General features: G+C 40.8%; 1 protein-coding gene across 10 annotated transcripts in view; it reads right to left on the bottom strand.

Moving 5' to 3' along the window:
- The window catches only part of ESRRG (estrogen related receptor gamma), a 617883-nt gene that overhangs the window by 174088 nt on the left and 427544 nt on the right, over nucleotides 1-16251 (bottom strand). For all 10 annotated transcript variants that reach the window (XM_055334262.1, XM_055334264.1, XM_055334263.1 and 7 more), the window contains one exon: nucleotides 3335-3750. In XM_055334262.1, coding sequence (XP_055190237.1) covers nucleotides 3335-3737 — 403 coding nt within the window. In that variant the 5' untranslated portion in view covers nucleotides 3738-3750. The remainder of the gene's footprint in view (nucleotides 1-3334; nucleotides 3751-16251) is intronic.

Genomic DNA, 16251 nt, shown 5'->3' with positions numbered 1-16251 from the left:
CCCTGAGACCATGACCTGAGTTGAAACCAAGAATCAGACGTTCAACCGACTATGCCACTGAGCCAGGTGCCCCTGTTACTTTTCATAAGATGTGCTCCAGATATATGTTCTTTTGGTTCTAAATTCAAGAGGCACTTTGCCTAACTTTTATAATTGATATTCATTACATACTGCATAACCAATCTTAACAATAAATTGTTGCAACAGGAAATAAAGAGTCTAAAGAGGAAATACTGCCCATGAATATGCCTTTGGGTGCGCACGTCACTTGAGTCGAGCCAGTAAGAGCACCAGCAGGTGCTGGTGGGGTAGGAGCCACACTGACATTATATCCTGATCCTAAGGGTAGAAAGACTTGCTCTTAAGGGTAGTTGCATAATCTCTTATTCCCTGAAGAGCTGTCGGGGAGGGAAGGGAGAGTCCACTATCTGTCAAGGATAGTTTGGCTGTCTGCTGCCTCAAGGCATGAGGATAGATTCTAGGTCCTTTCAGCATCTGAGTAAGAATCTGTGATGGTACAAGAGATTGGGGCCACTTTCCCTATCTTTGGCGTTCAATCGCTATCACACTTGCAGAAAGGAGGGGCGGTTCCAGTCTTCCTTACAATCACCACCCTAATTATTACATTATACTTTCACAATTTAATCCCTTTATTTGCCTCACTGCCTTTTTGGGGCTAAGTGAGCGCCCACGGTGTGATGCCTGCTGATGTAGCTAGCAGGGTAGCCTTACGGAGTGCTGCCCAGCTGCCAGCTACAAACACAGCCAGGTGGGCAAGTCCAGAGTGCTAATCTGGACAGTGACATCTCTGTCTCCTGCTCAAAATCCTTGAAAGTTGCTCTCTCCAATATGGAGTAAAACTGAGCACTATACATCAATGCCAAGAACCACCCTGTGCTTTGCTCTGTTAAGCTTTTGGTAGCATTTCAGCATCCTAAGGAAAAATCAGGCATAGAATTCCAATTGCTCTATTCCGGTTATTGCTCAGTAAATAACTATTGCATAGCTATTAATATCTAAACACTATGATTTTAAAAAAAACTATCAGGAACTTGTTTCACAGTTGTTCTATCTTTGGAAAATACTAAGGACCAAGAAGTTTAATCACTACCCGCTGCCCCCATCCTAAAAATTTGGTATTCCCTCAAGACAGGAGAGGCTGGTAGAGGAATCCTCCTCGGTGCACAAATGTTTGAGAACAAAGCTTCAATAAAATGTTAGAAAGATGTTAACACTGTCCAGACAGCGTACTCATGTCTGGCTCACAGTAGGTTCACAGTAAATATTTGTTGAGTAAAGGGGAGAGGTTTTCCTAGTGAGAATCTCATGCTTATATCAGCATACACAGCATTTGTTAATTCATCCCAAAATATTTGCTTATCTTTGCGTAGTTAATTCCAGAGCTGCATAAACTGAATGAACAAAATCAAATTACTAACAGTGTGAATTTTAGATACTCTGCAATAAAAGTATTCTAATACCTCTGGACAATGGCTAGTAAGAACCCAAAGATTTGAATTGTGTTGTCATTTCCAAGTTTTACAATGTTAGTAAGGAGGCTCAAGATATTTTTCAAATGCCCAAGAGTCTAAGGAAGCTCTGCATGTGGACCACCACTATTTTTACTTACTCTACCTACAATTTCACTTTTCATTTTATCCTTAAAACGTTCCATGAGGTAGGCATTAATGCCTTCAATTTACAGATGAGAAAAAAGAAAGATCCAGTGGACGAAGGATTTGTGTCGGAAAATGCTAATAAATATGGCAGTGATGAGCCACAAAATATGAAGATACATAAAAAATATACATTAAAATATTTACATACTTCTTATGAACTCCATAACTTGGCTTGTGTTCTTCAGCTAAAACTCCGAAAGGCTATGAAAAAGTTAGGCTGGATTATCTATTACGTAAGACTTAAGAGGTCTTGAAAAACTGTGCTGAGCTGAGCTCACCCCCAGAGACACCAACTGAGGTAATCTGGGATGAAGCCTGGGAATTTGCATTTTTAATAAATTCCCAGGTGATACTGATACCGTGGGTTCAGTGGCCATACTTTGAGAAACACTCCACTTATAGAACCCAGCACAGTAGTGGGTGGTGATTTTTAACCTTGGCTTTACCTGAGCATTAAGTAGGAAGCTTCAAAAATCCCCACCTCGCCCTGTGCGCACCTAAAGCCAATTCATTCAGAATTTAGTGGTATGAGCCCTGGCATCAATATTTTTTCAGTCTCCTGGTGATTCCAGTGAGCTGGCAAGGACGAGAATCACTGATATGTGGGAAAAGGCACATGTATCCAAAAGTTCTTGTTAAGAAGAAAACATTTTCTAGACCACTAAGAACAGAATCCCTGGGGAGCAGAGGATCCTCAACAAACAATTATTCTTTCCTTCCCCTAATTTCTTCAAAAGTGCATCACACTTAAAAAGTGAAAATCATAATTTCCTGTAAGAATATAGATCTACAGCTTTTAACATGAGCGGAGCTCTGTATTTGTGAGTTACTAGCTTAAAGGAGCAGATACAAATTTCAGCCGTATTTTTCTACATTTATATTGTTATCCATAAAGGTGTGAGTATATCTCATATATGTTGCAGATACATTTTATAATTAGGAATAATTTGGAAGATTTTTTTTTTTACAAATTCATTAAAAAGGTGAGGAAAGTATATGCAACCATAGGGAAAGTAGGAAGGTAGTAGACAGTTATATTTGTTTAGAGTAGTGGTTCTTAAAACCTGGTTCCTGGACCAGCAGCATCAGCATCAGCTGGGAATTTGTTAGAACTATAAATTCTTGGGCTTTTATTCCAGATGTAAGGAGTCAGAATCTCTGGGGGTAGGGCCTGGTGATCTGCATTTTATCCAGATCGCAAGGTGATTTTGATGCCCGCCCAAGTTTCAAAACCACTTCTCTAAAGTATTTATTATTTCCATCATCTGCAAGAAGAACCAAAGAGCAAAAAAAGACTACTGATCCAGTGTGTATTTGTTTAGTTGCTATACAGACTCACATTGCTCTGATAACAGCAGTGCGGTTTTTTTTGTTTTTTTGTCTCCCCCCCCCCAAAGCCCCAAAGCTCAGTATCATTCCATCATTAGAGCTTAATGGTGAAAGCAGAATTGATAGGGGGCATACCTGGGGAAGTTTATTCTATAAAACCTCCGCAAACTATTGGAATCTATTTCTATTTTGTACTCAAGACAGAATGAAGACTGCACAACTTGATTAACAAGGATAAGAATTAAGGAAAACCACCCAACCAGCCAACCAGCCAACCAGCACATGAGGTTGGAAGAGGGTAGGGTACCCTCAGGTGCAACACTGACCTTGAATCGTCCTCTTGAAGAATGCCTTGCAGGCTTCACATGATGCTACCCCATAATGGTACCCAGAAGCGATGTCACCACACACTAAACACAGTCTCTTGGGCATCGAGTTGAGCATGTATTCACACTTGGTCTGGGGATCTTCAACAATGGTGCTGGAGCAGTCATCATACAGTTTCCTGACAGGCCCACTACCTCCTAGGATAGGAGCAGAAGGGTAGAGAGGTGGCGAGTCAAGTCCGTTCTGATGGCCATTCATGGTTGAACTGTAGCTCCCGCTGGCGTCTGAAGAGCCACCTGGGCTGTGGTGGTTGACGCTGTCCGTCAGGGAGGCCGGGCTGGAGGGTTCCGTCTTGATGAAGGACGAACAGCTGGAATCAATGTGTCGATCTTTGTTTGACATTCTGCAGAGAAGCCTGAGATGTAGGGAGATACAAACGGAGAGAGAGAGAAAGGGAGAGAGTGTCAAACACAGAGACCAAAAGAGGTAGAAAAAAGGAGAAAGTGGAAAAAAAATAGAGAAAGTCACAGGGAAGGATGAAAGGAGGAAAAAAAAAAGAATCCATGTGTTAAAGACATTGCTCTTTGAGAGCACTGCCTACGAGCTGGGATTACACATCATTCATTCTCTAGTCGATATCTCTTGTTCTACAAGAAGGTAATCAGCATAAGGGCATGACAGGGTTACATCAGGGGGCCCAGACAGGCCATAAACAAAACCTCTAACGGGTCCAATTCCTTTTATTTTACCTTTCTCCTGGAGAACCACTGTCAATATCTAAATCAACATCCTAGATTCTAAATTTACCCATGGAAGAGGAGTGATTTAAAAGACCGTGTATCATTTCCAAAATTGGATTTATCCTCCCTCTACTTGTCCCTTCCGTGTTCCCATGCCGCAGTCATTTTACTGTCAGCAGAATCCAAACTTTTACTTTCGAGACCAAACCGAGGATTCCTCAGCTCTGTAATTACTGTTTATCAACACGCTTCCATAAGCATAACTGTCTTTTATTGATCTGACTAAGACACATAGGGAATATATCCTCAATCACTTTGCTTCTTTATCTAAATCGCTCTATTTCATAGCTGTTTAGGGATAGAGAAAGACCTCAAGTATAAAATTCCACCCAACGTGTAAGGATGATATCCTAGAGCCCACAAAACTCAGTGAAACCATCACCAACACTGATTAATACATATGTGCGTGTGCTTGCATGTGTGATTTGCCATTGTTTAAGAGATGAATCAAGAAAAGCCATGGGAGCCTTCCTATACCTGTGAGTCCATAAATCTGATGCTTTGTGTTATATTCAGTAAACTAGGTATGTATCATTTTCTCATGAAAAATGAGGTTTGTGGTGACCCCTCTCCCCCTCCCTTTCGTCTTTGAACATCACACCTCCTAAAAGGAAATATGATGAGGCATCTAATCTGACAAGCTATGTTATCTAGAAGAAACATACTGCCCCTCTTTCTTTGTTGGAACCGTAAAGTGATTAAATTTCTGAAAAGGTGATTAGATGAAAAGATATAATTGGTCCTATTTTCTTTCCGATTAGCCATAGTGCAAAACCCCTTTTAGCCAAGTCTCTAAGAACATTCTGAGAGCCTGCTAGAGAAAGAAGAGGTGACAGTTGAGAAGGGGACTTAGCTAATTGCTTCCCAGTGGAAAGGTGATTTATAGGAATCGCACAGGGTAATGGTCATTCACTGGAATTTGGGGGAGTACTCACAGTATAACCAAAGTGATACAATGAGCTCCCCCGCTACATATCTAATGATATTTTATCACTGCCCAAATTTCATGTTCTCCTCCGGGACCCCTCTCTCCCACTGTCCCGTTTTCTTTAAAATGAAGAAAAACAGAAAAACCTCCAAGAGGGAATGTTCGCTTAACTGTTCCAAGCAAGGCACCTCGAAAGCAAAGCAGGAAAAGCAAAACTTCGCCTCTTAACAAGTAGGCCGCACCCTGGGCATTTATTTATTTATTTATTTATTTTTATTTTTTCTTTTTTTTTTTCTTTTCTTTTTTTTCCCTTCTGCTTTCTAAAGTAAAATGGTATCTGGATGGGAGGCAAGCAAACAGGAAGAAGCAATCCACAAAAATACCTTCTCGCTCTCGCCCACCCGCCTGTGTTGTCCTTTCCTCAAGAGCTAGCGAAAGAAAAAAAATTATCCCCGTCGCCAGCCTGAACTACGGTGTCCTCTCCCTTCTGCATCTGCTGCCTTGTGCCCGTCACTGTTAATGAGCGCTGTAATTAATAGATCGCTCTCCCTGTCTCCCTGCTTGCTCTCTGGGCTAAGCACTTTTTCCTCAAGTCAACGTTTGAAAGAAAGCGGGTCGGCACTGACTTACAGCAGCCCTGCGAATTCCTTTTAATTTAGAGCACTTACCCCACCACTTCACTTATTACCTTATAATTACTGGACTGCTCGCACATACATTATGATCTTGGACTAGAGTTAGAAGTTATTAGGGTACTAAAACGTGGTTGCTCCCCTTTCCTCTCCCTGGCACTGAATTTCTCACAGCGATGACAATTAACTCTTTCACCATCTGCCTTCAAGGCACTATTTCTTAATTTTTTTTTTTTCCTTTTTCTAGAAGAGGGTGGTTTGATCACAAAATATACCACGTCCTGTCCTGTCCTCTCCTCGCTCTCTCTCTCTCTCTTCTTGGATCATCTGTGGTCGATTGCATCCCAATTTTCTTTCCCTCAGGCTTGTCCTCATGGACCTCTCAAGTAGGCCCAACTCTTGAGTAAGAAACCAGGCCAAAAATTCCTTTCCCGTGCATGGAACAGCTATTGGCTAAGTCACCAAATGTTTATGTGTCAAACGCCTGTTGTTGGAGTCCCTGAAAAAAAAACAGGGAGTCTCCAGCCAGCTGTCCCCTCCAAAATCTCAGTCCCTAACTTTGCAATAATCTGCTCGGAAGCCAGGAAGTCAGGGAAGTCTCTGGACGGCGGCAGTATCGTCTCCTGCACAAGGTCTGGACGCTGTAGCTGTAAATGAATCTGAGCAAACTGGATTTGGGCTGTAGGGTCTCAGTGTCTGTTTTTGGACAATGAGCTGCTGCCTTAATTTATACCTTTTGCCCAGTGCAAATAATAACAGTCAGCGTTGCCATTTATCAGACATTATGGTAGGGGCCAACCTGAGCACCCTACTCTAATAGCACCTCATAGAAGCCTCCAGACAACCTTGCGAGGGGGGTATTCCTCTTCAGGAAACAGAGCCTCAGACGACACAGGGTGTCCTGATAGTCACACAGTTAGGAAGTAGGGACGTCAGGATTTGAACTCACGTCTGATGCTGAACTCCAATGCAGAAATAATATCTTGAAGCCAACAGAGAGTTTTTAAGGGTGCTCACTGATTTTTTTTTTTAAAGCCAAGCAAACAGGGGTAGAAACAGCACCATCAACAGACTACAAGCGCAGCTCCCCTCAGCATGGAGAGAGGGGCCGTGGTGGCCACCTCACCGGCCGCAGGTTGGCCTCAGCTGACTCACCCTCTCCAGTGCTGGGAGTGACACCTAAACAGAATCTCTGAAAGAACACAGTTGTCTCCTAATTACTACTTAGCTCATTACACCGAACACTTCCTAGACACCATTACATTATACCCTAAAACTACAGCGGGTCTTAATTCTCTTCCTCTCTGTCTCTGAAATTCTACAGCTCTATTATTCAAGCCTGAAATATTCACAACTATCTATAAATTCAATTGTCAGCTGGTGGGTTTTATTCTAGACTTCACTTCAATCTAAAATTAGAGGCACTAAAATTCACATTAACTCTAAGAGGAATGTAGTGAATAAGACTTTATTTCAAAAGAACACCTTTTTGTCAGAAAGAGCCATTTTCAACATGATGGCTTTATCTGTAGCCAAAGAGAATAAGCCCAATTCCACATTGTGCTGTTAATGCAGAAATTTTAGGTCACATTAGATTAATAAAAATCTAAATTTAGTTAAGAATTATGAATAGAAATAACATGCGTAGAAAAGTGTGGGAAATATTTATTTTAAGGCCTCAGTACAGTTGCTTTTATTTTATCATTTTAAGAGACATGACGAGAAGCACAAGGGAACAAAACAAGAGACTTTCCAAGAAACTTCTGAGCGAACACCCTGAAAATAAACTGGAAGGAGAAATAGCCATGTCAAAACTCACAGTTTGTTTCTGTCTAAGAAACTAAATTTGAGGGATTTAACAGCCTTCCTGAGCCAGGGTGATGCCAGTCTTCTATAAAGAGGCATTTTTAACATGGTTTGAGATACAGTCTCAGTAGTTCTGATGATCATGCTTCCTAGCCTTGCCCAGGAGTCAGCAAGGGGAAAATTTACCTTTGGTGTTAGATATTAAACGATCAGGCAAACGCAACTTCTTAGTTGCTGGACTATTGCAAAATGTAATTTTTGAAAGTTAATTAACTGTGTTAGATGCATGCATGTATATAGAGAGAGAAAGAATAAGAATCCATTAAAGTGGTTGCTGTAGGGGGACACAAGAAGATAATCTGTAAGTTAATATTCAATTTATATTACAATTATCAAGCTTAATTGTTTTCAGTGATTCTACCTAGATACAGGTAAATGTGCGACCTTGAATGAATTGCCGTGAGTTAGAATTTCCACGCGTGTGTGTAGATGGATGACCAAGGTGGTCTGCATTTCACAGCAGCTCAGCCAATACTTTTGTTAAATGCCGGCATAACAGCAATGCCCCATAGTCATATATGTTATACGATTTTCATCAATGGATAAGTTCTTCAGCAGCTGTATTTCATCCTTTAAATTTTATACGAACTCAAAATTATTTGCTACTTGATTTTCTGACTTAAAAAAAATGATGCGTGAAATTCTCATAAGGAACATAGTATGCACAGGTCTTCTTTGGATTTCCTGATTGTCATACTAAGACCAGATTTTTTGAAACTTTTATTATACCCATACCAAGGACAGGCACCTTAACAAGCTAACTAAATGCCAACTAAAAACGTCACGATTTTATTTTCTCCCTTGTCATCCTTAAGGGCCCCAAAAGGTACCCATCTTCATGAGAAATTCCAGAGACTTCAAGTGAGCACACTGATGTCAGCAAACCTGTGAGTTTACAAATATGAGACAGAAATAAGACAGATAGTCCTTAACTTTTTTACTGAATCCTAGAATTTCAGGGTTGAGAAAAGGTTTTCAGGTCCCGTCACCTAATCACTATCTATTCAAAATAGGAATGAATCTATGAGGACTGGTCAGTTTTCTACCTTCGGAAATCACCAGATTAATTATTTATTTATTTAATTTTTTTAAAAAAATTAAGATATTATGAAAATATGAGCCTACAGTGTTCTTTGTTTTGTTTTCAAGCACTCAGAAGGAAACTTCCAAGACTTATGCCAAGCTCCCTTAGTCCCAGGCTTCAGAGCCAATGACCCCAGCAGCTCCCTTTGCAGCCTGAGTTACAACTTCAAGCACGCTACTTCACAATGAGCTTTTTTTCCCCCTGCTTCAACTAATTGCACTCTCGTAAAGTGGCAAAATGTGAATCACTTAAGTAACAAAATGGGCACCAGCTGCTATTGTCAGAGAATGGTGATGCTGAAGAAAAGGGAAAGCAACCAGAATGAAGTGTCATGTCAGAAATCAACGGTGCAACGTGTGATTTGAGAAAACATGACTACTTTACAGAGACAGGGTGTCATTATGGCATCACAGTAATACGATGCTTTGACAACTACTGGATCTAACATATCATCATTGCATTAAGGTACACTGGCTTAGTTGGGGAAGGAAAAGAAAGGATTTTTTCTTTTAATAAGAAATATCTTAAGGTCTCCCTGGTTAACCTAACCAAAAGAGATCATTAATTGTAAAGGAAGAATTGTAAATCCTGACCCACAGTGCTCAGAAAGATTAAAATACACGTGCACACACAGGCACACACACTTCTGTGTAATTTTAGGCCTGCTCTCGTAAACCTTGAGGCCCCTCTAACGAAACGGACTTCTGCAGAACAGGATCACAATCATTTAGCAATGCTGCCCCTTGATTCTTCGACCAAATAACTCGTGCATTCAGTCTGCAAGAACTTATTCCGTCAAGAACACAGGAAGCAAACAGCTTCCTGCAAAGCTGGTGCTTGGGTTGTGGACAAGAGATGAGGCTCGATGGCCGTGGGGACAGGAAGCTAGCTCCCTAAAACATCATCAGGGCCTTCACCGAAAGCTGAAAGCTCCCCTAATTCTGTAAAGGGCTGTGTGCTATACCAAAAGAAAAGGAAGTTTAGGGCAAGAAGCAAGAGACCTTTCTTGTTGGTTTTTTTTTTTTTTTTTTTTTTTTTTTTTTTTTTTTTTTTGAAGCAAGAGACCTTTACCTCATTTCTGGACACACATTGAAAAGCAAGTACTCCCTGAACATAAACTGCAGAGCTAAAGACAAAGCCAAGATCTGAAAGGACCTCGCTGAAATCCCACCTGCTTTTAGGGTTCTGGAGTTCAATGACCCTCTCTTTCTCAATTTTGATCTGACATCACACTGGGCTGACCACCCTGGTTTAAGTACTGAAATCCCATGTCCTGGAAACCCCTCGGTCCCAGGTAAAGCAGGAATGGCTTTCGGCCATCCACTGTGACAGACTCTAGAACCTCATACCTGCACTCTTGTCACACCTAAAACAAAGGAAGGGAAATGGAGAATATCTGTTTTCAGCAGGGAAGGCCCAGAAAGCCAGCTAGAGAAATACACTAATAAGAGTGCGCAGCCTAGGGCAGCCCGGGTGGCTCAGCAGTTTGGAGCCGCCTTCAGCCCAGGGTATGATCCTGGAGACCTGGGATCGAGTCCCACATCGGGCTCCCTGCATGGAGCCTGCTTGTCCCTCTGCCTGTGTCTCTGCCTCTCTGTGTGTGTGTATGTGTGTGTCTCATGAATAAATAAATAAAATCTTAAAAAAAAAAAAAGAGTGTGCAGCCTAACAAGATGGGGGGTGTTGTAATCATGTGTGTTAGAAAATACCTACAAATACACCAGCATCCCATTTCACTGTGCCAGGCAAGCTGGAGACCCACCCCACTGCTGATCACCTTGTTAAGTTATCCAGACTATTTTAGATGTAGGAAATTGCAGTAGCTTCAATTTGTATTGCCAGGTGATTTCTGGTGCTTCCTGGTTGATAAACTTTATTAATGGGAAAAGAAATGGTCCTGTGATATCACAATGTGTTGCACATTATGATTGTTGACAGTTTCTGTATTTAAGGATTCGATCTGATGCAGAGGCGCTTAGTAGTGTAATTTATCCTTAGCTTGTTTTCTTGGACCTATTTCAATCTAAGGGTGAACATCCCTTGTTTATAGCTCTGAATACAGTAAGTGAGCTACTGGCAAATCAATAAAACTGTTAAATGCATAATAATGCTGGGTAATTGCATACATGATGTTTTGCATAATTAACCGTCTGAGCTTTTCTTTAATATAATGGGCACTCATGTAATATAGAGTGGCTCTAAGTCTATAAAATATACACAGTTTATATGAACCATGATTCTGCTTAAAACTCCGGCTAATCATCTACATCGGCTTTGAAGGGAGCGCTCTCCTCCACTGCCAAGTCCAAATCAATTCTTATGACATTACTTTATAACTAACATGATATTTAACTGATGATAGCTATTAGCTATTATACAGATTGCATTTCAAGAAGTGTAACAGTAGGGGGAAAATACCATTTACTTTAAACAAACTTCTGCCATGTAATCAATATTATTGAGGCAAATTAAGTGTTTTAACAAGTGTGTATATTTGCCCTAATGCAGCTTAATTAACTATATCCTCCCAAGTACCCAACTCCACACCTATGGACGTTAAAAGAGAACCTCAAGGAACGTCTAGTCAGAAACTCAAATGCACAACAAGCGTGACAAAAGTGCAAACAAGCCCAACTCTGACCCCTGAGAATATTTCATACCTTGCACAAGTTACACTCCTGGGACCCAGAGCCCTGAGGACCAGAGGGCTTTAGAAGAGTGTCCCCTACTGTCAACCCACTTGGGTAGCAACTGCCCATGTGGTGACCAGGTCACTCTTTTCAGGGCAGAGTGGAACAGCTCTGGGCAGGAGGTGGGGACCACCGCTAGAAAGGAAGGTCAGTATGGGGTAAAAAGCGATATAAGATAAATCATCAAAATGAAGCTTACAATATATGCTGAATGTAACATTTATTCCATCTTAGAGATTTACTATGCTCAGGAGCAGACCTCCTCCGGAGTAAGCTTTCCAGAGAAAAGAAATAGTCTACTACTTCTACAAATCTCTGGTCTTTCAAACAGAAATATGGATCAATAAAGTTTGCTTGTGTTCAGACAATTCAGCTTTCAAGCAGTCAAGGAGCACAGTGAAGAGAAAAAGCAGACACAACACGAGAGGACTGACAGTAAATGAAGATCTCGCGGCATCGCACGAGAGGAGAAATAAACATTCAACTCATAGAAAGTCTATGCACTGATCTTTACAAATTACAATCGAATATAGATGCTTCACACACACACACTCCAGTGATGGAGTTCACAAATCAAATCCAGGTCAATGCAAGCTCAGCCTGACTGAATTTCCCTTTCCTGTTCTCCTTGTTACTCTGAAACAGGAAAGAGCAATTCTACCAGGAGCCGATGCAAAAACATTGAGATCATGGTATTGATGTCACCCTTTGCTTATTAAGAAAATGTTTTTGCAAAGGCAATTACGATGACCAATAAACCCACCGCCTCCATGGAGATAGGCCAGTTCACTTGGAGCAGAACTCAAAAACACACCTGAACCTGGGTGAACTGCAGTAGTGAGAAAATTTAAATACCAAGAAGGAGTCGCTGTTGAAATAAAGGGTGTGCACCCATGGACACCTCTACACCAGACAGGGGTTCATAGTACAACCAGAGATAATAAACCACACCATCCCCTCCTGGACAAGTGGCCAAACTATATTTATACTTTTAACTTAACAGCTTAGTCTGCAGTGGTTAACATCTGGCTGCCAAAGCGCCTGGTCTTGGGTGAACTATGACAGCACAGGTTACGATTATATTCAGTTGGTATCAGGTGTTGTTTGGCAGAAGTAGGAGAGTGGGGGAGGCTGGGAGGAGGGGAAATCACTAAGTATTAATCCTAAATCTTCCTCTGCCCTCCTTTTTTAAACACTTCAATGAGTTAGCTGCTGGAAGAGAAGGTGAGGTTGAAACACATGGATGACCACTTGCAGGTAAGGGAAAGTAACACAGAGACACAAATATACTTAATTCAAGCCACAGACATGACTTAGGTTTTGTTCTGCGGCAGAGTGGGTTTTGCTAAAAAGGATTATTCAGCAGTGAGATGAACTTGCATCCAGTGAGCCAACGGAAGTCATGGACAAGCCTGGAGTTCAGATAGGAAGGACTTACTTGTCGCTTGTTATTCAAAGGTCCAAAAACAAACATGCAGAGGAACCTCCCTAAATCTTCTTTGCAACTCTAAAAAACTAATCAAAAACAAAAAATGCTACACCAGAGATCCCACAGCTTGCTTGTCTTCTTTCCCCTTTCTCAGGAAATCCTGCTTCTTATGGCACTTGATGAGGAAGGAGAGTGGGTTCCAGCTCTGGATGTGGCCCTGTGTGACCCGAGACAAGTCACTGTACCACTCTGACCCTCAGGGTCTTCACTTGCTAAATGACAGGACTGGTCTCCATGCTTTCTGAAGGAACTTCCACTATTTTTTTTTTTAATTCTATTTTACTGAGATCAAAACCTGGTCTGTAACCATGATTAGACCTGAAGGGAAGAGCTGGTGCACCAAGGCACACTCCCTAAGCTTGCATGTCTTTGGCTGCTGCTGCTCTCAGATACCACTGAGGCCCAAGGCCGTGCGTGTGCGTGCGCGTGTGCGCTGTGGGAGGAGGAATAATTGCACAAACAACTTGCTCCCTAACAGTGAAACTGCAGCAACAGCATTCAACTGAGGAATCACTCCCAGTGGGCTACAAAAGGACAAATAGAGCAGGGATGATTTTGGGGGAGCTGGGGAGCAGGACTCTTGGTTTTTTCCTAGAAATGGTTCTCTTTTTGCTCATGACATTTTTGGTGGGAGGCGTTGGCGTAAAGGGGCAATTCCCTGCAATCAGTGTTTAAGTGAATGTTTGTCCCCGTGTGTGACACCACGCTGTCAGCAAGCAGCAGGGCGCCGCGGAGTTGTTACTACATTTGATTTGACTGCCAGTAGGAAGCTTCATTTCTACCAATTGTTAGTTCCTCGCTCAAAGAATCTTCTCTTCATTTCTGGAGTGATTTTTTTCTCCCCTCTCCCCTATTTCCTTTTTCCTTGATAGGTGGTCAGCCCAAATGCCACGTGGATTTGTAAGAGAGAGACCTGAGCACTTGTCTCCTGGGCTGGCCAGACTTGAGGACTTGGGACATATAGGGTCGGTGCAATTTGTACAATATTTCTGGTCTCTCATTGAGAGTCTGCATTTTAATTCTGATTTCCTAGCTCATTACAAGGTCAACACAGACACAACCCTGGCTCTGCCCCACTGTAGTCACATCTTTTTTCTTGGTGGGGTTTATTTCAGTCAACAGAGCAGATATTTCTACAACCCTTATTAACAAGAGCCACAAAAAAGTGTTGTCACTCACCTTCTCATGCAGTTTTATTGAAATAATTGTTATTTTTGGTGACTGCTTCTCACACTTTTCATAATTTTTCTGATTTGCTAACTTTACTACAGAGCATGAAAGCCTCTCCCCTTAAAAATAATGATTTGGGTAATTACGATTCTCAAATCGTGCCCCTGACAACTTCTGACAATGAAAAGCATCTTTAGAAACAACAAAAGCATTTGCGACGAGCAAAAGGGTAGGAAAAAAAAAAAAAAAGAAGAAGAAGAAGAAGAAAAATCCCTCAGAGATATTACGAAAATTCAGGCTGAATGGAAAAGTAATTAACACTAAAGAGCTAAAACTGTAATTAAGAAAATTTTCATTAGGGGGAGGCAGGTGAATCTGCTTTTCTAAATATGACAAGGTGCTGTGTAAAAATAAAATAGAAGCAGGTTTCGGTGAGTGAAGCAGGAAAGCCATGTCTTTAACCAGATCAAATTCTCGAAATTGGCTGTCAAGACAGGATTGTTGTGATTTATACCCGTCTATCAAGTGCATGAACGGGACAGAGAGAACATAGGCAAGCTGCTGTCGCTTCCATTCGCAAAGAACCTTTAATTTCCACGGCACCATCTGTTACCAAATCTAATTCACATTCCCCCTTAATCTGGTTTAGTTCCATAATACTAATTCTTCCCCAACCCCTATGAACACAAACCACAAAAAAAAAAAAAAAAAAAAAAAAAAAGGCTTCGGTTCTTGGTGAGTGAGAAATTGAATATTATAGAGTTAAGGTGTTAAGGCTCTGGTGACTTAAGTGAAGCATGCTCTTCTCCATTAAAATGTATTCCTGGTAAAGGGATTTGTTCTCAGCCAATGCAGAGATACGAAACTGTTCATATTTGGGATAAAAAAAATGCTGATATAAAAGTAGGCCAGGGACATGAAAGCAGAGGTTGTCATAAAACCCAATTGTTGTCAAGTTTAGTCACTTTCAGAACTGGCTATAAAATCACTTTGTCATGGTTTTCACAGAGAGAAAGCCTGAAATTGTATTTTTGTTAAGGAAACTTGAGAGAGTGATGTATATATATTCAGAATGAGTAAAGCAGGGTAGAGGAAACACCTCGGAGAAATGGAAATGGAAAAAATCATATATAATTTAAAATAAAGAGATGTGTATCGGTAAACACGCATTCACCTCCCTCGATCTAAGATTCTATTAGCGTATACTTTTGATTCACCATCATTTCCACTCTCAGCCAATATAATAACTGGCATTCACAATAATGAGGTTGTGGAGCTATAAAATTATAAAGTGCTTTCTGCATCAGAGAAAGATTAAACTATGCTCAGTAAAGATTTAGTGTTAAATGTATTTTATTGCTTTCTAAGTCTGTGAAAATTTGTTATCTCTAAAGGCAATAGTACATAAAGATCCACAGGCAAACATTACAAAATGAGACAAGATATTGTTTGAATACGGGGGTAAGAAGGTTTGATTACACGTTTAATCAACTGGCTCACTACCTGATTCTTCTATGAACATTAGAAGAATTATCCTTTTGTTCTGCTGCCAGTGGTTTGGAATACTATGTGGGTTCCATGATACCAATCCCTCAGTTTCATTAAATAATTGGAGAGGCTGAGATGAAAATAGTTATTTTCATGGTAGCCATGATGATCACCCATAGATATATATTTCTTAAAGGTTTTATTTATTTATTCATGAGAGACACACAGAGAGGCAGAGACATAGGGAGAGGGAGAACCAGACTGGGAGCCCGATGTGGGACTAGGACCTGGGATCACGCCCTGAGATGAAGGTAGATGCTCAACCACTGAGTCACCCAGGTGTCCCTAGATACATTTTTTTGTGGAGAATGCTTTACTACGTAAAGTCTGCCACTAAACTGGCACTATCTTAATACCCAATTAAAAAAAAAAAGAATCCTAAGTCTGTCATTTAAACATATATACTGTCAGGAAAGAATCTCTCATTTTACTGATGGAATCTTCTCATTAACTAGGTATACAGGTATTTTCAATTATGAGCTACAAGAAAAGCCTGATTTTTAAGCAAGTTGGGAGATTAAAAAAACCAACTGTAATAAATGAAAAACCTTGAGACTAGAATAAATATGCTTATATACACATGAACATAAAAATACACGTCACCTACACAAACATCAATGGGTGCCATAAATGTAAGTGATTAAAGATTATAAAGGTGATAAAACACAAGACAACACTGTTAACAGTCTCAACATTCATTAAGGACTAT

Source organism: Nyctereutes procyonoides, unplaced genomic scaffold (assembly GCF_905146905.1).
Source record: "Nyctereutes procyonoides isolate TBG_1078 unplaced genomic scaffold, NYPRO_anot_genome, whole genome shotgun sequence".
Classification (NCBI taxonomy): Eukaryota; Metazoa; Chordata; class Mammalia; order Carnivora; family Canidae; genus Nyctereutes; species Nyctereutes procyonoides.
The sequence above is the reverse complement of the archived record's forward strand: the minus strand, read 5'-3'. Positions and strand labels throughout refer to the sequence as shown.